The following is a 21,967-nucleotide window of genomic DNA, read 5'->3' on the forward strand; positions in this document are numbered from 1 at the left end:
AAGGTCCTACTGGGGTTACCACTGTTACCAGGTAACTGCTCTGGTGGTAGGCATTGTTTCTGGGTAGGACTGACTGTAGGCGCATGCAGCAGAAAGCTGGAGCGGCAGGCACATGAGGATTTGAGCATCTGTGCAGCTGCATACACTGCTCAGTTCAGTCTTGAGGCTGTGTGACTCATCTCACACTGTATCCATGCAGCCTTGGACAGACAGCATCCAGTCTACTGGTCCCCTTAGCCCTGCTCTTTCTGCTGTGGCCCTAAGATCAACTAACTGAAGTTTGTTAGGGGAATAGTGCTTTGTAAAAAGGTGTCAGTGGGAAGAATAAGTGAATGCACACACGCCCCTCCCCATGCAGCATTGTCTAGTTCAGGGTGAGAGGGAACTTGTTCCTAGAAAAGAAGCAACATGTGCTGGTGTGGCTGATGTATAGCGTCATGCTGATACTTCACACATTAATGTAAGGTTTATTTTTATTGTTTTTATTTTCTCTCTGTCTCAGATTTTACAGCTTCCCATAGTAGTTCTGCTGTTCCAGTCAGTAAAATTATATTTGTCTGCACCTCCATGCTTCCTCCTTTACCTTGCTGTGCTCCTGTTGGCTGCCCTAAATCTCTTTAACCAGCTAACCTCACACCAGAATCACATTCAAAAGAATATTAAATGAATCCACAGTGGAGGAATTTATATATTTATTTACTTATTAGTACTGCTTAGGTCCAGTTTCACATATTGCATTTTTTTTTTTAAATGATTAGCCCAGCAGTGGATGATCCACCGCTGGGCTAATAATAATAAAAAAAATTGATTTAGTTGTTTTTTGGGATGTTGGGGTGGAGAGCAAAATTGCATGGGGTGGGGGCCCAAGAAAATTTTTGCCCAGGGTCCAATCAATATTAAAGACGGCCCTGAGCCTGGTGACATACATGTTGCCTAGAAAACTTCTCTGCAAAGGAGCACACTTTGCTGTTACCCTTTGCAACATGGAAGGAATGCAGAGGATGACAACTGTCCCTTACATTCTACAGATTATGTGGGAGACAGGGAGCTCTGTGTGTGTGAGAAGGGCTGATATGGAGCTACTGACTTGCAGCACTTAAAGGGACATTCAACACCTCTTCTCTCCTTAGAGAAGCCAAAAAACAAACAAACAAGAAATGAATGTTATCAAAGTGCTGCAAACAGACTAATAACAGCTATTTGCAGCTTTTGTAGGTTAAAGAATTAGCTTTGTGGCCTCCTATGGACCATGGGACAAACACCATTTTCCACAAAAGAAACTGTGTTAAATTTTCTTTTAAAGGGGACATAAATACTAAAACTTTAGTTAGCTGCCCACTAGCTGCAGATATATATATATATATATATATATATATATATATTGCTGAGACTGACATGTGCACACACCTGCAGCTTTACAAAGCCCAGAGTATACCTACAAATTAGTGCCCCAGTAAACTCTGCACATAACTGTATACAATGCAGTTATCTGTATTGAACAAAGGCTAAAGCAGCCTTGTATCAAACACACTTTATAGTGAAGCAATGTGTAGCACAACATATATCTGACTTCACTGTCCCTCTACATACAAAAAGTAAGGTTAGCAGAATGTAATAATAAAAAGGTTAACACAGATTGAATTTAAACAACTAATAATGCTTCAGTAATACTCAGTTACTGCCAGGGAACAAATATGTTTCATAGGATGACTGATATATTTTAAAAATCCAAAGTTAGATGGAACAGAGGTGCAGTAGGTAGGACTGTAGCGTTGAGATTTATCTGCAACACTAAAGAAGCACAAAAGCATCTTGGTGATTTGCAATCTTTCTGTGTATTACTAGCTGTAACTGCAGGCACCGTGATTAGCAGCTCTCTTGTCAAACCACCTATAGACAGACCCATGTACTGCCATTAGTTGCCATTGTGTCAATCAAGAATTTACAGCAATGTGAGGAAGAAGACGGCCATGATGAAAATATAAAAAGATGCAGGATGAACGGATAATTAAAATTCGATCTATTCTAAATCGTTCTGCTATTTTATACTTATTATGGATTATTAGACGAATTAACGTATCTAACTTTGCCATTGTATTTTTATGATAGATTAAAAGGCGAGTAAGCTGTGCCTCGCTCGGAAGTATACAGATTTGAGGAAGTGATAGGGCATTAGTGGCGGAAGAGGTGGAGCACGTGAGTTTTGTATGAGGGCCGTGCTGTGGCTCGGAGGACACATTTGTTCACTGACTGCTTTGCAGGCTGGAGAGGTGCTGCAATCATGGTGGAGCCGCAGAGCTCTAGCCGCTTTATGCCACAGGTTGAATCAGGTAATTGGCCACTGTGTATTCCCATCAAGTAGTTCAGGCAATGCTCATATAAAGTGAGTGGTACTAGTGGGCAGCCCCAGCACTGGGGGCTTCCAGATGGAGTGTAAGGCAGGAGCAGCAGCATTTACACTCGTGTTTATTTTGCCGGTTGCTGTCACAAATATGTAGTTGTGCTGAAAAGTTTATGGTGTAGTGACATACACAGTAACCCATAAACTTGTGTCATGTACTAGCACTTCAAATAAAAATCACACACATATACCTCAGAAATTTGTGTGCATTGAAGTTTAAAAGTCTGTCTGGTAAGGATAAAAGAATAATAAAAAATATTCCTCCCCCCTCCTAAAAATAGTATGGCTGGGTCTGCAGGATTCTGTGAGGCTCCTAAATATCTCTGTGGCTCCTATATATACAGACTCCGTGAATTTAGTATATTTTTCTGTCATACATCAAATTAATATATTTTTTTAATTAAAAATACATATTTTATTATCAGCTCTTTGCAGAGTTTCAAAGTGAATACATTTAAAAGTTTGAAAGTGAAAAATAAGGATAGAACAAGACATGAACATGGTTTGTTATTGGTGGCCAAGTCAATTCCACTGCAATTTTTATTTAATTAAAAAAATCTGGCAGCAAATACCATTGTCCCTTGTTTATCCAGTGCACTTTATGATGCTTATATTGGGCAACTGCTACAGTTGTTACTTTTTTCTGCCTCAAAGTTGCTGATCAGAGATGAGTGTCCCTGCTTTGACAGGTGCCTCTGGAAGGGACAGGATCACAGCACTATGTACCCCTAGAGATGAACGGACCCATCTAGTATGCCCAGGAAGTCTCTCTGATGGGACTGGCCATGTTTAATTTAATAAAGGCCTACTCAGTTGTGTCTGTCATACAGCTGCTTTAAAGGGACATAAAACCCAACTTTTTTTCTTTCATGATTTAGGCAGAGAATACAATTTTAAACAACTTTCCAGTTTACTTCTGTTATCAAATAGGTTTCATTCTCCTGGAATGCTTTGTTGAAGGAGCAGCAATGCACTACTGGTTTCTAAATGAACACATGGTTGAGCCAGTGATAATCGGTACATATATATGCAGCCACCAATCAGCAGCTAGAACCTAGGTTCTTTGCTGCTCCTGAGCTTTCTTTGATAAACCTTTCAGCAAAATATAACAAGAGAAGGAAGCAAATTAAATAATAGAAGTAAATTGGAAAGTTGTTTAAAATTGTGTTCATTATCTGAATCATGAAAGAAACATTTTGGGTTTCATGTCCCTTTAACTAATGTGGATGGAGCCCTTGCAAGGTGCCTAATGTGGTCTGCGCCTAACGCCAATATCAGCACCACATTAGTTTGCTTAATTACCCCCCTTTTTTTTTTTGCGAAATTAGATACCTCCTGAATTTCATTTTAATTTTTCACATTAACAAAAATATACAGCATGCATTATTACCACAAGCTAGGAACAAAGTGTATGTAACATCACAACTGTCTAAATTTGACGTAAATTATTTAATAAACAAGTAAAAAAATTAAATTAAAAGGTCATACTAGTGTTAAAATAAAATGCACTAATGTGTAAGAAGATTTTATTGCACTAATGCTTGCTCTACAAATGACTTAAAGGGACACTGAACCCACATTTTTTTCTTTCGTAATTCAGATAGAGCATGACATTTTAAGTAACTTTCTAATTTACTCCTATTATCAAATTTTCTTCATTCTCTTGGTATCTTTATTTGAAATGCAAGAATGTAAGTTTAGATGCCGGCCCATTTTTGTTGAACACCCTGGATTGTTTTTGCTGATTGGTGAATAAATTCATCCACCAATAAAGTGCTGTCCAGAGTACTGAACAAAAAAACCCAAAACTTAGATGCCTTTTTCAAATAAAGATGGCAAGAGAACGAATAAAAAATGATAATAGGAGTAAATTTAAAAAGTTGCTTAAATTGCATGTTCTATCTGAATCACGAAAGAAAAAATTTGAGTTCAGTGTCCCTTTAAACATATAGTTAGTCACGTTAGGAAGCTGCAAAGCATTGTCACTGTTAGTTAAGACACAGACTATGTATTAATAGCTCAGCACAGCGGTTGCTACAGGACTTTAAAGGAGCACAAAGCTGCAGAGTTCCTATAAAGTACCATGTTTAATACTCACCATGCTTTTGCATTTCCTCTGGTACCTGCAGCTATTTAAAGCAGTTCTTATTTTTACCCATTACAGAAGCCAGTTCTGCATCTTTATACTGGGTGCTACCATGTTTGTATGCGCGTATTGTTGCAGCCTGTGACAGAAGCAGTGCACTTTCCCGATCACAAATGTTACCAGCTTTTTGACAGCTGTCCTATGCACTGTGTGTTAGCTCGCTCAATAGAAAGTAGAAGTTAAATGTGTGCATTTTTTTTTTTTTACAGTTTAAAAATAACAAAACAAATTTAACAAAAATCCCTTAGTAGTAATATAGAGAAATGCTACCTCTGCAAAAATGAAAACCTCCTGCTTTGTATTGTGCATGCTGCAGCTTGTCAATAAGACGACAATATCACTGTTCTGTGAATGTGTATCATGTCTGTCACAGGATACAAGAATACTTAAATTCCAAGATGGCGAAACTTCACTAACAAGTACTTGTAAAGGGTTCAAATACGATAATGGCTTTGTAGAGAGATGTAGGCACAAAAGGGAAAGTATAGCATAGTAACAATTTTACTGTAGTGGTAACCAGTAGTTTAATGTCCCTTTAACCCCTTTGTAAGAAAGCACTGTCGCTGCTGGCTATTTTCCAATTCTCTTTAGATGAGCACACCAAAGCATTAATGAAGTTTTGTGAGGATGCCGACATCCATTCTGGAGATGATGCATTTGAAGGCAGAGTTATTATTTATATTTTTTTATTATTATGAGTGGTATAACTCCTTTATTCACAGAAGTAGAACTTTAACACTTTAGTTTCAAGTAACACACACAAGCAGGCTTGCTGTAATGCAAATCCTGTAACAGATCGTTTTGAAACACAATTGAACCCATTGGTTGCCAGTTAGAAGCATCAGGTATTTCACATCTTGGTTGCCAGTACTGCACAATAGTATTTTGCCTCCTGTAGCCCCTTTCTGCTCAGACAATGAAACACTTTTATTTGATGCGTTTTTCTCCATATGTAATAACGAAACACATTTTCGTGTGCTTGGGTAGTTGATTTCAACAGAATGATTTTTTTTATTTTTAAAACGCTTTTAGCTGAAATTTGATCTATTCAGTTTGACAATCCTTATTAATATAAAAGTTAATTGTATTTAAGTGTTAAAGAATTTTGAGGCGCTGTGCAAATTTATTATAATTTAATGATCTCCTGTTTACCCTGAGTATAAGAGAACCCAATTTTCCTATTGTATAGCTAACATAATTTAGGTGTCCCAACAAATAGTTATGTATCTTATGTCTAGGAATATGGGGGGAAAACCCACAAAATGCAAAAAACTTTTTTAACATAGTTCTTGTCAATGTTAATGTTCTCATTAAGACATTCAAACTAGATGTTTGCATTCAGAGATTTCAGGTACCTTAGCTTGCGGCCCTTCATGCCTGTTGGCTATTTTCGAAGCCAATGTTATATTTGTGAAACAGCAACTCGCTACATTTTGGCTTTGTACACTTTTTAGTGTGTTGCTATTTCACAAGTTGAAATACAGCTCCAGAAATCGCCGACCATCACTAAGGGCCGTCTTCAGAGGTATCCAAAACCTCTGAATTCACGTCTAATTGAAACCCCACAAAATTCCAAATTTAAAAAGACATAAAATTTTAAAGGGAGAAAAAGGTAAAGAAATGAAATGTGCTTTTCAATGTGAAATATAAGCATTTTTGCAAAAATACTTCCATTAGCAAAAATGCTTCTAGTAAACGTTATTGCTGTTTTTCAGCGGCCTATGCACATATACTGTGAAGGCCGTGCACCAGTATTTAAACACTAGGAATGCTCAGAGAGGTTGCTGTGGTGTGTATTTCTTCTGAATATGTAATTTTTGTCATACAAGCTACTCTTGACCCTCTGAGAATGAGTGGAGTATTAATACTAGTGCACGGACCCTCAGATCATATGTGTGTATCCCACAGAAAAGCAGTACTGTATTAACTTTATTTAGAAGCATTTTTGCTAATCGAAATATTCTACAAAAATGGTACTATTTCAATTTGAAATGCACCTATCTACATTTCATTTTTTAACTTTCTATCCATTTGAATTATAATCATCTCAAAGTGTTTGAAAGTCTGCCACATATGCGTTAAGTAGCCTTAGTATTAATGAAGTGATCATATAAGGAACTCCAAAAAAAAAGTCTAGTCCAGATTGTCTTCCCCTATTAGTTGGAGTTTGGCTATTGAAAATAATTGCAGCAAAGTGTTGATGCTTTCAGAATTTTGAACTACGTTAGTGATGGTAAACTTTCCACCTATTTAAAATCAGATCCTGAATGTTAGTGATATTTTAAATTGACTTTAATTGATCACTTCTAATGTAGATGCGTTGTAACTTACTTTTAAATCTAGCCGTGCCATTCTAATACCACACACACCCGCCGCCCACTTCAAGTTTTTTCTTTTTCTTTCATCTAACGGTTTAAAATCTTCTCCATATGGCAGTTTTATTGTAGCTAGAGCGCTGAGTGCATGCTAAAAGAAGACTGTACTATGTTAAAATGATAGAAAGGTCAAAATTGACATGTTTATTTCAAAGTAAAATAAAAGCATTTTTATAATATAGGTGTATTAGCAAAAATACTTCTAGTTAGTTTTTCAGCGGCATACACACATATTCTTTGAGGCCCATGCATCAATATTCAAGCTCACAGAAGTGGTGGTGGTGTGTATTGTTTCTGAAGATTTAACTTGTTTCCTACAAGCCACTGCTGAATCTCTGAGAAAGTGAAGTGTTTTAATACCACTGTGCAGGCCCTCACAGCATATACCCAGAGGCAGAACCTTTTTTTTTTTTTTTTTTTTTTTCTGCCGGTCATTTTGAAATGTTAATATTAGTTACACTAAAGCACCAGCTCAGCTGCAATGTGTTATCATGAAACAGTGCTTTACTCTGGCTGCACTGTGTTAAGGAAAACTTACACAGTGCAGCCTGATGTGGAGCAGCACTGCAACTCAAAACCAGCTCATGCAAAAGGGGAAGGCAATGGGGAAAAAAACTTTTTTTCGTAGATTTCTGCAACAATATGTAAAACATGTGGCATGCCACACAGTGTGTAGAGGGTATTTTGATTTTCTGTATTTTGGTACAGTTTCTGAATGACTTACCGTAAAGTAATTATTTGTACTTTGAAACTTTCTTTTCCTTCATCGTCCTCACTGTTTTTTTTTATTTTTTTTTTTTGTCTTTTTTTTATTTTTAGAGCTGTATTTCTTAATTGCTCATTTTCTTTCAAAAGGACCCTGTCGGAGATCATCTGAGGTGAGTCCTTTTTTTGACTTGTGTAAAATAAAAAATATTCATGCTAAATTCATTGGCAGATGTTTTCCTTAAAGGGACAGTATACACTCATTTTCATATAACTGCATGTAATAGACACTACTATAAAGAATAAGATGCACAGATACCGATATAAAAATCCAGTATAAAATGGTTTAAAAACTTACTTAGAAGCTCTCAGTTTAGCTCTGTTGAAAAGGTAGCTGGAAAGCCCACTGCAAGTGGATAATAAGACACTCCCCCCTCCCCCTTCTTTTGCATATGAAAAGACCCTTTACACAAACAGGAGCAAGTTGGAGAAGGTAGCTGACGGTATTCAAATAAAACTTTGGGGCTTGGTTAGGAGTCTGAAAATCAGAGCAATGTTCTTTAAAAATAAGCAAAATTATACATTTTTAAAAAAACAAAAAACTTTATGGGCTTTATAAATAGATCATCTACAAAATATTTATGCAAAGAAAAAATGAGTGTATAATGGCCCTTTTAATCTATGAAAGATAAGTAAGAATGTCAGTGATGGTAAATCCTAGCGTTTTTGAAACAATAGGATCTACCAGTGCTACAAATAAATGGGAATTTCAGCCATGAAGTAGAAAATACTTCACACTGAAAGTTCCTTTATTTGCCTGTTGCACCTTAGCGCCTCAGGCCTCCCACGGCATAACGCTTTTTTTGTTCAATGAGGTGACATTTTTGCATTATGCTGTATGGCTAGCACGCTACTGGCTATCATCACCTCATTGAGAATATAGCGTTCTGCAGTGGGCAGCCTGAGGCTCTCAGTGCAGCATATGCTCTAGGCAAATTAAAGGGACAATCAAGTCCAAAAAAAACCTCATGTTTCAAATAGGGCATGTAATTTTAAACAACTTTCCAATTTACTTTTATCCCCAATTTTGCTTAGTTCTCTTGGTGTTCTTAGTTGAAAGCTTAAACCTAGGAGGTTCATATGCTAATTTCTTAGACCATGAAGGCCGCCTCTAATTGAAATGCATTTTGATAGTTTTTTCACCACTAGAGGGCATTAGTTCACGTGTTTAATATAGATAACATTGAGCTCATGCACCTGAATTTACCATGGAGACAGCTGATTGACTAAAATGCAAGTCTGTGAAAAGAACTGAAATAAGGGTTCTGGAGGCTTAGATACAAGGTAATTAGAGGTAAAACTTGTATTATTATAACTGTGTTGGTTATGCAAAACTGGGGAATGGGTAATAAAGGGATTATCTAACTTTTAAAACAACAAAAATTCTGGTGTTGACAGTCCCTTTAAGGAACTTTCAGCATGAAGTATTTTATACTTCATGACTGAAAGTCCCCTTTTATTTGTAGCTCTGGTAAATCCTAGCGTTTCAAAAATACTAGGATTTACCATCACTTTAATATTTTATAGATAGCCAACTCTTTCTGTATAATGAATTTTGGGGCCAGTTGCATGAAAAGGGCATTCAATTCAAAATATGGTTCATAGAAGGGGATTATTTAAAGTGTGTGTATATAAAGATAGTGAGATTCTTTACCATAAGATTATAATAAAATTCTAAATGATGTAGTAGAATGAAGCAGTCAGTTGTGGGGATTCTGTAAGTAGCTATGTGTCTTCTGAAAGAGTTGTGAAATCTCTAACCAAAATATGATTTTAAATATTTTATATAAAGTGTAACTATTGCTACACCTGATTTCAGGTTGCATAAAAAATGTAGGATTTGGTTCAAACTCCTACAGACAAATGCAATTCATTACCTAGCATACAGGGGCTCTTTACCACACAGAGATTTATCCAGAATAGGAAAATTTATCTCTGGTTTTAGTTGTATTTAACTCAATCATTTCCAAGAGTTTCAATAGATTTTTATTTTTTTTTTATTTTTTTTTTCTTCAAGAGAGCAGCAGCAGAATTTTTGTTAAATTTTTTTTTTTTCTTTTTTTTTTTTCTTTTATGTTCGTTTGGAATTTATCAATGAGGTTCACAAAAACGTAGAAATGGAAGTTCAGCACTTAAGTCAATTACGCTTTCAAGTCATTGATCACATTAAAAAAAAAAAAAAATTCAGAAGAGGTGGTGATGGGGAACTCCTGTTTAAAAAGAAGGGAGGCGTGTTGGATCTATACTCTGATTTCTATTCAATCTACAGGGATGAATAAAGATAGATTTCTTGGTTTTCTTATAGTTAAGCATTTCAGTGTTAATGATTGTTTTTGAATCTTCTACATAAAAAAAAATCCTGCTGATTTTATATTGTCTATAGTTTTGCTGCAAGTGTTTTTAGTATACGGTTTTAACTTTGGTACGTACATGGTTAATTTATGTGTACAATTGTATATTAATTTTGACTACTAGATGGCGATAAGAAATGTGAAGCTCCACTTACTAGGAGGAGCTACGACAGCTATTTAAATGAAGATTCATTGTGAAAAAGCATACATGATTAAGTGCTTGTGACCTGAAACGTATATTGCGTGACCCTAAGATAAAAAATAAAGTTTATTTTATGATTGAAACATTCGGTGCTGCTGGACTTTGCTGTGTGTAAAACGTATCAATGAGTGCCTGTTTTTTTTATTTTGTTTGCTTTGTCTCTGCCAATAAAAAGGAATTTAAAAAAAACAATCACACAACAAACTAATTACAGAATCAAAGAATTTCGGTGCGTAGACCGTCAGTTGTACATAGAATAATCATTTCATCAGGTAGAGCTATTGTAATGTATCATTCAGAAATACCTTTACAGTGTCATATATTGAAATCTGACGTAACTTTTGTTATCAAGTCTGAGTTGTCTGTGCGTTCATGAAATAAATTTGTCATAAGTGCAACTTGGTTTTCTGCGATTACTTTTACTTAACATAGTTCACACTTATTAAACACTAAAACATTTAATAACTAACAGTAGAACCTGGGAAAGAGGGGTATGGGCGAGGGGAAGGAAAAAAAAGGGTGAAGTGGGGGAGAGTGAAAAAGAGAATGCATCAGCCTCTTGGTTTGTGATGTCCTGTAAGATACAGGCTAGGGGGAATTAGAATAACATTTCCTCTGAGAAATTTGCCTCGGGTCGGTTCTCCATTGGTTCAGTCAGAACCTGCCATTCCCCATTCAGGGTTGCTAAAAGCATCACCTCAAGATGGTCAAAAGGTTTAAGAATACGTTGTTGTAGGGCTGGTGCTAGTGTAATTTATTAGAGGTTGACACTTTATTAAAAAAAGTCTGGAGCCTGTGTTTCGTGTTTAGTTTGACATTGTGTTGCTCTATGAAAAGCTGTTTCATTAAGAGGCGTTTAAATTGTGCTATAGTTGGTGGTTGTCTAAAGATCCATCTGTCAAGAATGCAGTGTCTCGCTAATAGTGTACACAGGGGGAGTGATCTGTGACTTTTTTTTTTTTGTATGTTTGTCGTCCCATTTGAATAGGTATATCTAGTTTATGTCAAACTGTATCTCAATATCCAATGTAGTTTTATCCAATATTGACAATGCCCACAAAATTGTCTTACTAACGGACATGAGTAAAAATAGTGCTGAAGTGAAGGGGATTTACTACTGCATTTAACACATGAGTCAGGATGCTGCGGTTTCCACTTTGACAGTCTGTGTGGCGTGATGTAGTCTTTGTGTATCATTCTAATTTGTGCCTCTCTAAGGGAAACTGCCAATGTCGCCGTTTTGGTGATCTCTAAGCTATGTTTTATATCTTGTATGTTTACTAATGATGGAGCTTCCCTATTTAGCCCCGTCACAACTCCTGTTTGTAATGTAATCTCTTTGTTTTAGTAACTGTTTGTAGAAATCTGACAGTGTGAAGTATCTGTGAAGTAAGCAGTTTTAGATTAAACAACATTGTTTCAGGATTTGATGTGTTGAAATGTATGCAATCATAATCTCCAATAATACCATGACTTAGGTATTAGGAACCTGTATGATTACAGAGTTTTCTATAGATTCGTGATAATTGTCACTTCTATGCCACTCAGAAGTAATGAAATACTCAAATTTGTGAGTTTATAGAAAAAAATGATTACTTATCAAATGTAATAAATGAACAGTATTGACTTATCAACATTGGTGGTTAGTGCAATGCAAAACAATAACTCATACAAAAATAAATTGAGTTATTGAGGAATAGATACATACTTTATAGAAAACATAAAGAGAAGATCTTAGTATAATCCTTATAGTGATCTGAGATTGGTTAATGTGAATCTTGAAAGGAAATTACAGTTCCACAGAGTAGATTGAGATTTCAGTAATGCATTACGTATTTAGTTTTGTCCTAGCATGCTAACAAAGTGTTCGTTGGTGCACATACCTGATTCAAAAGCTGACCGTGAAGATACAGAGGTTAGCTGAGTTACTAGAAGCTAAGAGTTCTAGTGCGTTCAGTGAGAGAGCGGGTGAGAAGCGATCAGAGTGAACAGAGAGCCTTCGACTCCGGCGTGGTGCGCAGTGAGAGCGGTGATGACGTCACCCACTGCCTGTCAGTCCGTTCCGGTTAGAGTTACAGAGTGCTGCAGATTCACGCAGCTGATGATTTGGATTACAAGTAAACTCCAACTTTGTTAGGAGTAAAAATACATTAGTCAGAAGACCGTATATGTTATAGGAAATATACAATTAAAAGTTATAGTCTCACTAAATGTCAGGTTATTATTAGGCTTCTTAATGTAGAGAGATAGAGAGACTGGAAGTGGTCTCCTATTCCACATTCAATAATCAAGCAATGATTTCTGGGAAAAGAGGTGACTAAATAGGAATGTGTTAGGGGTGGAGATCTTGCCTTAAAGGGATAATGAAAGGCAATTGTTGACAGATCCCCCCCATTCAAGAGCCCCTCCCAGCAACCTGAGGACCAGGCTTACAGGGATAACGAACATGAAACTCCCTCAACAAATCAGGAGCATTTAAGTCACGTAAAAGGACCCAGGAGTTCTCATCATCACCATAATCCTTCCAATGTACGAGGTACTCAAGCTTCCTCCTACGAATTCTAGAGTCCAGGATCTGATCAACTTCATAATCTAGAGGATCTGGGATGGTATGGATATCAGTAGAAGGAATCACAGTACCAATGAACGGTTTCAGCAATGAAACATGGAACGAAGGGTGAATTCTCATAGTGGGAGGTAATTTTAATGTCACCGCATTCTCATTGATTATCTTGAGAATCGGGAATGGACCAATATACTGATCCGCCAGTTTTTTACTCGGAACCGGTAACTTGAGGTTCCTTGTAGATAACCATACCATATCTTGAGGTTTGTATTTTGGTGATGGTAATCGTTTCTTGTCAAAATATTTCTTCTGAGTTTCTTTAGCAGTAACAAGATGTTCATGTAATGATTCCATGACATTTTTCAAAGTTTCAGTGTAATTGGAGACTGATGGAGATTGAGAACATGTTAGTGAGTTAGGATAAGTACGTGGATGAAAACCATAAGTAGCAAAAAATGGGGAGATTTTGGATGATGAGTTGACTGAATTATTATAGGCGAATTCAGCGCTAGGTATGTAATCATACCAATCGTCTTGTTGAGATGATATAAAACATCTCAAATATTGTTCGAGAGTCTGGTTTAATCGTTCCGTTAGACCATTTGACTGAGGATGGAAAGCTGTTGTGAGTTGTAATGAGATCTGCAAGGTCTTGCATAAATATTTCCAAAATTTGGAGGTGAATTGACATCCACGATCTGATACTATGGAGGCTGGTAAACCATGTAATTTAACAATATGACTATGGAAGACTTTTGCAGTTGTGTAAGCAGTTGGTGTTCTCTTTAATGGAATGAAATGAGCCAATTTAGTTAAATGGTCTACTACAACCATTATGGTATTGTGACCATTGGAGATGGGTAAGTCTACAATAAAATCAATTGCTATCATATCCCAAGGCTTTATGGGTATGGGTAAAGGCAATAAAAGTCCGTAAGGTTTATGATGTTCCTTCTTTTTCTTTGCGCATATTTGACAATTCATTATATAAGTGTGGATGTCGGCTTTCATTTGTGGCCACCAGTATTCTCTACTGATAAGGTCGGTAGTTTTACCTATGCCTGGATGTCCGGCTAAAGGGGTATCGTGATGTTGTTGAATGATCTGGTTCCTTAGAGATGATGGAACATATATCAAACCATCATTCAAATATAAACCAGATTCAGAATCAGGGGTACAAATTGGTGGAATGTCAGGATCCAAATGTTGTGCTTGGTATAAGTCAGATGTCTCTAAGACTGCTGCAGCAATGATTTTAGTAGGTGGAATAATATAGGCTGTAGTTTGAGTGTCTGCAGTTGAATCAAATGAGCGGGACAAAGCGTCTGCTGTTACATTCTTTGTACCTGGTATGTGGGTAAGTAAAAAATTAAACCTATCCAGAAACAGTGCCCACCGAACCTGTCTTGAAGAGAGAGTTTTATTTCTCCAACATTGGTGTGTCCGGTCCACGGCGTCATCCTTACTTGTGGGATATTCTCTTCCCCAACAGGAAATGGCAAAGAGTCCCAGCAAAGCTGGTCACATGATCCCTCCTAGGCTCCCCCCACCCCAGTCATTCTCTTTGCCGTTGCACAGGCAACATCTCCACGGAGATGGTTAAGAGTTTTTTGGTGTTTAAATGTAGTTTTATTCTTCTATCAAGTGTTTGTTATTTTAAAATAGTGCTGGTATGTACTATTTACTCTGAAACAGAAAAGGATGAAGATTTCTGTTTGTAAGAGGAAGATGATTTTAGCAGACAGTAACTAAAATCGATTGCTGTTTCCACACAGGACTGTTGAGATGAAGTAACTTCAGTTGGGGGAAACAGTTAGCAGTCTTTTCTGCTTAAGGTATGACTAGCCATATTTCTAACAAGACCATGTAATGCTGGAAGGCTGTCATTTCCCCTCATGGGGACCGGTAAGCCATTTTCTTAGTTAAACATAAAAGAATAAAGGGCTTCAAAAAGGGCTTAAAAACTGGTAGACATTTTTCTGGGCTAAAACAATTGCTTTACTAGGCATATTATGCAGATTCTAACTAATTATTGGTATTATAATCTTGGGGAACGTTTAGAAAAACGGCAGGCACTGTGTTGGACACCTTTTTCAGATGGGGGCCTTTCTAGTTATAGACAGAGCCTCATTCTGGGACTGTATAGGGGTTAAATGTAAAAACGGCTCCGGTTCCGTTAATTTAAGGGTTAAAGCTCTGAAATTTGGTGTGCAATACTTTTAATGCTTTAAGACACTGTGGTGAAATTTTGGTGAATTTTGAACAATTCCTTCATACTTTTTCACATATTCAGTAATAAAGTGTTTTCAGTTTGAAATTTAAAGTGACAGTAACGGTTTTATTTTAAAACGTTTTTTGTGCTTTGTTGACAAGTTTAAGCCTGTTTAACATGTCAGTACCATCAGATAAGCTATGTTCTATATGTATGAAAGCCAATGTGTCTCCCCATTTAAATTTATGTGATAATTGTGCCATAGTGTCCAAACAAAGTAAGGACAGTAATGCAACAGATAATGATATTGCCCAAGATGATTCCTCAAATGAGGGGAGTAAACATGATACTACATCATCCCCTACTGTGTCTACACCAGTTATGCCCACACAGGAGGCCCCTAGTACATCTAGTGCGCCAATACTTATTACCATGCAACAATTAATGGCTGTAATGGATAACTCCATAGCAAATCTTTTATCCAAAATGCCTACTTATCAGAGAAAGTGTGATTGCTCTGTTTTAAACACTGAAGAGCAAGAGGACGCTGATGATAACTGTTCTGACATACCCTCACACCAATCTCAAGGGGCCATGAGGGAGGTTTTGTCTGATGGAGAAATTTCAGATTCAGGAAAAATTTCTCATCAAGCTGAACCTGATGTTGTGACATTTAAATTTAAATTAGAACATCTCCGCGCACTGCTTAAGGAGGTGTTATCTACTCTGGATGATTGTGACAATTTGGTCATTCCAGAGAAATTATGTAAGATGGACAAGTTCCTAGAGGTTCCGGTGCCCCCCGACGCTTTTCCTATACCCAAGCGGGTGGCGGACATAGTAAATAAAGAGTGGGAAAGGCCCGGCATACCTTTTGTTCCCCCCCTATATTTAAGAAATTATTTCCTATAGTCGACCCCAGAAAGGACTTATGGCAGACAGTCCCCAAGGTCGAGGGGGCGGTTTCTACTCTAAACAAACGCACTACTATTCCTATCGAAGATAGTTGTGCTTTCAAAGATCCTATGGATAAGAAATTAGAGGGTTTGCTTAAAAAGATTTTTGTACAGCAAGGTTACCTTCTACAACCAATTTCATGCATTGTTCCTGTCACTACGGCAGCGTGTTTCTGGTTCGAGGAACTAGAAAAATCGCTCAGTAAAGAATCTTCGTATGAGGAGGTTATGGACAGAGTTCAAGCACTTAAATTGGCTAACTCTTTTGTTTTAGATGCCGCTTTGCAATTAGCTAGATTAGCGGCGAAAAATTCAGGGTTTGCTGTCGTGGCGCGCAGAGTGCTTTGACTAAAGTCTTGGTCAGCGGATGTGTCTTCCAAGACAAAATTGCTTAACATTCCTTTCAAAGGTAAAACATTATTTGGACCTGATTTGAAAGAGATTATTTCAGACATCACTGGGGGAAAGGGCCACGCCCTCCCACAGGATAGGTCTTTTAAGGCTAATAATAAGCCTAATTTTCGTCCCTTTCGCAGAAACGGACCAGTCTCTAATTCTGTATCCTCTAAGCAAGAGGGTAATACTTCACAACCCAAACCAGCCTGGAAACCAATGCAAGGCTGGAACAAGGGTAAGCAGGCCAAGAAGCCTACCACTGCTACCAAAACAGCATGAAGGGATAGCCCCCGATCCGGGACCGGATCTAGTGGGGGGCAGACTTTCTCTCTTTGCTCAGGCTTGGGCAAGAGATGTTCAGGATCCTTGGGCGCTAGAAATAGTTTCTCAAGGTTATCTCCTGGAATTCAAGGAACTACCCCCAAGGGGAAGGTTCCACAGGTCTCAATTATCTTCAAACCAAATAAAGAGACAGGCATTCTTACATTGTGTAGAAGACCTGTTAAAGATGGGAGTGATACATCCAGTTCCAATAAGAGAACAAGGAATGGGATTTTATTCCAATCTGTTCATAGTTCCCAAAAAAGAGGGAACATTCAGACCAATTTTGGATCTAAAGATCCTAAACAAATTTCTCAGGGTACCATCGTTCAAAATGGAAACTATTCGAACGATCCTACCTACTATCCAGGAAAATCAATTTATGACTACCGTGGATTTAAAGGATGCGTACCTACATATTCCTATCCACAAGGAACATCATCAGTTCCTAAGGTTCGCTTTTCTGGACAAGCATTACCAGTTTGTGGCACTTCCATTTGGATTAGCCACTGCTCCAAGGATTTTCACAAAGGTACTAGGGTCCCTTCTAGCGGTTCTAAGACCAAGGGGCATTGCAGTAGTACCTTACTTGGACGACATCCTGATTCAAGCGTCGTCCCTGTCAAAAGCAAAGGCTCATACGGACATCGTCCTAGCCTTTCTCAGATCTCACGGATGGAAGGTGAACAAAGAAAAAAGTTCTCTGTCCCCGTCAACAAGAGTTCCCTTCTTGGGAACAATAATAGATTCCTTAGAAATGAGGATTTTTATGACAGAGGTCAGAAAATCAAAACTTCTAAGCTCTTGTCAAGTACTTAATTCTGTTCCTCGTCCTTCCATAGCGCAGTGCATGGAAGTAATAGGATTGATGGTTGCAACAATGGACATAGTTCCTTTTGCACGAATTCATCTAAGACCATTACAACTGTGCATGCTCAGACAGTGGAATGGGGATTATACAGACCAGAGATTCACTCCGTTGGTGGCTGACCCTGGACAATCTGTCACAGGGAATGAGCTTCCGCAGACCAGAGTGGGTCATTGTCACGACCGATGCCAGCCTAGTGGGCTGGGGCGCGGTCTGGGAATCCCTGAAAGCTCAGGGTCTATGGTCTCTGGAAGAGTCTCTTCTCCCGATAAACATTCTGGAACTGAGAGCGATATTCAATGCTCTCAGAGCTTGGCCTCAACTAGCAAAGGCCAAATTCATAAGGTTTCAGTCAGACAACATGACGACCGTTGCATATATCAATCATCAGGGGGGAACAAGGACTTCCCTGGCGATGAAAGAAGTGACCAAGATAATTCAATGGGCGGAGGATCACTCCTGCCACTTGTCTGCGATCCACATCCCAGGAGTGGAAAATTGGGAAGCGGATTTTCTGGGTCGTCAGACATTCCATCCGGGGGAGTGGGAACTCCATCCGGAAATCTTTGCCCAAATAACTCAATTATGGGGCATTCCAGACATGGATCTGATGGCGTCTCGTCAGAACTTCAAGGTTCCTTGCTACGGGTCCAGATCCAGGGATCCCAAGGCGACCCTAGTAGATGCACTAGTAGCACCTTGGACCTTCAACCTAGCTTATGTATTCCCACCGTTTCCTCTCATCCCCAGGCTGGTAGCCAGGATCAATCAGGAGAGGGCCTCGGTGATCTTGATAGCTCCTGCGTGGCCACGCAGGACTTGGTATGCAGACCTGGTGAATATGTCATCGGCTCCACCATGGAAGCTACCTTTGAGACAGGACCTTCTTGTTCAGGGTCCATTCGAACATCCGAATCTGGTTTCCCTCCAACTGACGGCTTGGAGATTGAACGCTTGATTTTATCAAAGCGTGGGTTTTCAGATTCTGTAATAGATACTCTGATTCAGGCTAGAAAGCCTGTAACTAGAAAAATTTACCATAAAATATGGAAAAAATATATCTGTTGGTGTGAATCTAAAGGATTCCCATGGAACAAGATAAAAATTCCTAAGATTCTATCCTTTCTACAAGAAGGTTTGGAGAAAGGATTATCTGCAAGTTCTCTGAAGGGACAGATCTCTGCTTTATCTGTTTTACTTCACAAAAGACTGGCAGCTGTGCCAGATGTTCAAGCATTTGTTCAGGCTCTGGTTAGGATCAAGCCTGTTTACAGACCTTTGACTCCTCCCTGGAGTCTAAATCTAGTTCTTTCAGTTCTTCAAGGGGTTCCGTTTGAACCCTTACATTCCGTAGATATTAAGTTATTATCTTGGAAAGTTTTGTTTTTGGTTGCAATTTCTTCTGCTAGAAGAGTTTCAGAGTTATCTGCTCTGCAGTGTTCTCCGCCCTATCTGGTGTTCCATGCAGATAAGGTGGTTTTGCGTACTAAGCCTGGTTTTCTTCCGAAAGTTGTTTCCAACAAAAATATTAACCAGGAGATAGTTGTACCTTCTTTGTGTCCGAATCCAGTTTCAAAGAAGGAACGTTTGTTACACAATTTGGACGTAGTCCGTGCTCTAAAATTCTATTTAGAGGCTACTAAAGATTTCAGACAAACATCTTCCTTGTTTGTTGTTTATTCTGGTAAAAGGAGAGGTCAAAAAGCGACTTCTACCTCTCTTTCCTTTTGGCTTAAAAGCATCATCCGATTGGCTTATGAGACTGCCGGACGGCAGCCTCCTGAAAGAATCACAGCTCACTCCACTAGGGCTGTGGCTTCCACATGGGCCTTCAAGAACGAGGCTTCTGTTGACCAGATATGTAAGGCAGCGACTTGGTCTTCACTGCACACTTTTGCCAAATTTTACAAATTTGATACTTTTGCTTCTTCGGAGGCTATTTTTGGGAGAAAGGTTTTGCAAGCCGTGGTGCCTTCCATTTAGGTGACCTGATTTGCTCCCTCCCTTCATCCGTGTCCTAAAGCTTTGGTATTGGTTCCCACAAGTAAGGATGACGCCGTGGACCGGACACACCAATGTTGGAGAAAACAGAATTTATGCTTACCTGATAAATTACTTTCTCCAACGGTGTGTCCGGTCCACAGCCCGCCCTGGTTTTTTAATCAGGTCTGATGAATTATTTTCTCTAACTACAGTCACCACGGTATCATATGGTTTCTCCTATATATATTTCCTCCTGTCCGTCGGTCGAATGACTGGGGTGGGCGGAGCCTAGGAGGGATCATGTGACCAGCTTTGCTGGGACTCTTTGCCATTTCCTGTTGGGGAAGAGAATATCCCACAAGTAAGGATGACGCCGTGGACCGGACACACCGTTGGAGAAAGTAATTTATCAGGTAAGCATAAATTCTGTTTTTTCTTCAAATATTGAAGATTTTTATGATCTGTATAAACCTGGAATGGGATTGTGGTTCCCTCCAAGAGATGTCGCCAATGCTCCATTGCTGATTTCATCGCAAGAAACTCCTTATCGCCTATAGAATAGTTTGTCTCGGCAGGTGTTAGTCTTCGAGAAAAATAGGCGATAGGATGGAGATGATTATCTTGGGTTTCCAGGTTGTAAGAGAATAGCTCCAATTACAACATTGGAAGCATCTACCTGTAAAGTGTATGGCAAGTCTGGATTGGGTAAACTTAAGATAGGAGCTGTTGTGAATTTCTCCTTCAAAGTGCTAAAGGCATGTTCTGCCTTGGTATCCCAAACGAATTTTTGTTTTCCTGTTAGTCGGGTTAAGGGCTGAACAATGGTTGAATAATGATTTATGAATTTTCTGTAAAAATTTGAAAATCCTAGAAATCGTTGAAGGGATTTCAAGGTAGTGGGTGTTTGCCAATTGATTATGGCTGTGACCTTTTCCTGATCCATCTCTATACCTTTGGGAGAAATTATATATCCCAAAAATTTAATAGTATCTTTGTGGAATTGGCATTTTTCCAACTTGGCGTATAACTGATGATCACGTAATGTTGAAAGAACCCATCTTACATGTTTCCTATGTTCTTCTATAGATTTTGAATAAACAAGTATATCATCCAAATATACAATTACGCACACATCCATTAATTCTTTGAAGATTTCATTTATAAAGAACTGGAATGTGGCAGGAGCATTCGTTAGACCAAAAGGCATAACGTTGTATTGAAATAAGCCGTATCTTGTTTTAAATGCCGTTTTCCACTCATCACCGGATCTCATTCTTATTAAATTGTATGCACCTTTTAGATCTAGTTTAGTGAATATGGTTGCTCCAGTGAGACGTTCAATTATTTCCGGGATGAGTGGTAATGGGTATCTATTTTTTATGGTTACTGAGTTTAGTGCGCGGTAATCTATTATGGGTCTGAGAGTGCCATCTTTGTTAGTGACAAAGAAGATTGCAGAAGCTACAGGTGAGGATGATGGAGAAATAAAACCTTTTCTTAGGTTTTCATCTAAATAATCTTTTAGATGATTCAATTCTTTTTGCGACAATGGGAAAATTTTTCCTGACGGTATTTCTACCCCAGGTTTGGTGTCAATCGGACAATCAAAATGTCTATGAGGTGGTAGTGATTCGGCATTTTTTAAGTTAAAGACATCATTAAATTCATAATATTCATGTGGTATTGCAGAGTCTATGTGTCCAATATTTACATATGGATAACATGTCTCTAAACAAAATTGTGAGGTGAAGGTAACCTTATTTTGGGACCAATCTATGGATGGGTTATGTTTTTGTAGCCATGGTAAGCCAAGAACTATGGGGTGTATTGAACTTGGTATAATATCGTATGTTAGATATTCTTTGTGACCATCTGGTGAGATGGTTAACAATGGTATTGTGTGGTGAGTGATGGGACCCTTTAAGATCTGGGTACCATCAATTACCCTTACAAAAACAGGAGAGGTTTTCTGCAGAAATATACCATCAGCACCGGAATCAATAATGGCTTCGTTCTGAAGTTGTTGATTGTCCCACTGTAAAGACAATGTTAGGGATAAGTGTGAAGGGTGTTTTTGTTTTTCACAAGCACAATTATAAGTACACTTACCCTTCTTCTGACGAGTTAGGATAGGACAGGTGGCAACATCGTGATCTTTGTTTGCACAATATAAGCAAAGATTTGCTGATCTTCTCCTTTCTTTTTCTTCCTGGGATAAAGGTCCACGAATGGTACCTATCTCCATTGGTATAGGATTCGTGTAGGTTTTTTCTTGAAAAGTATGGAATGATCTTTTAGGTGTTGTTTCATATGAATGCTTTTCAGTCTTCCTTTCACGATACCTCCTATCCATGGAGATGCATAATTTAATCAAAGCATCTAAACTGTCAGGGAACTCTACCCTAGACAGTTCATCCTTTAAGTA

At 38.3% G+C, this 21,967-nt stretch overlaps 1 protein-coding gene across 1 annotated transcript in view; it reads left to right on the plus strand.

Moving 5' to 3' along the window:
• Positions 1-2,090: 2,090 nt before the first annotated feature.
• BRWD1 (bromodomain and WD repeat domain containing 1) overlaps positions 2,091-21,967 on the plus strand; it is a gene marked incomplete in the record, with an annotated part of 1,309,461 nt that continues 1,289,584 nt past the window's right edge. The window contains 2 exon segments of the mRNA XM_053705925.1: positions 2,091-2,330; positions 7,742-7,800. Coding sequence (XP_053561900.1) covers positions 2,282-2,330; positions 7,742-7,800 — 108 coding nt within the window.

This window comes from Bombina bombina, chromosome 3, assembly GCF_027579735.1.
Source record: "Bombina bombina isolate aBomBom1 chromosome 3, aBomBom1.pri, whole genome shotgun sequence".
NCBI lineage: Eukaryota > Metazoa > Chordata > Amphibia > Anura > Bombinatoridae > Bombina > Bombina bombina.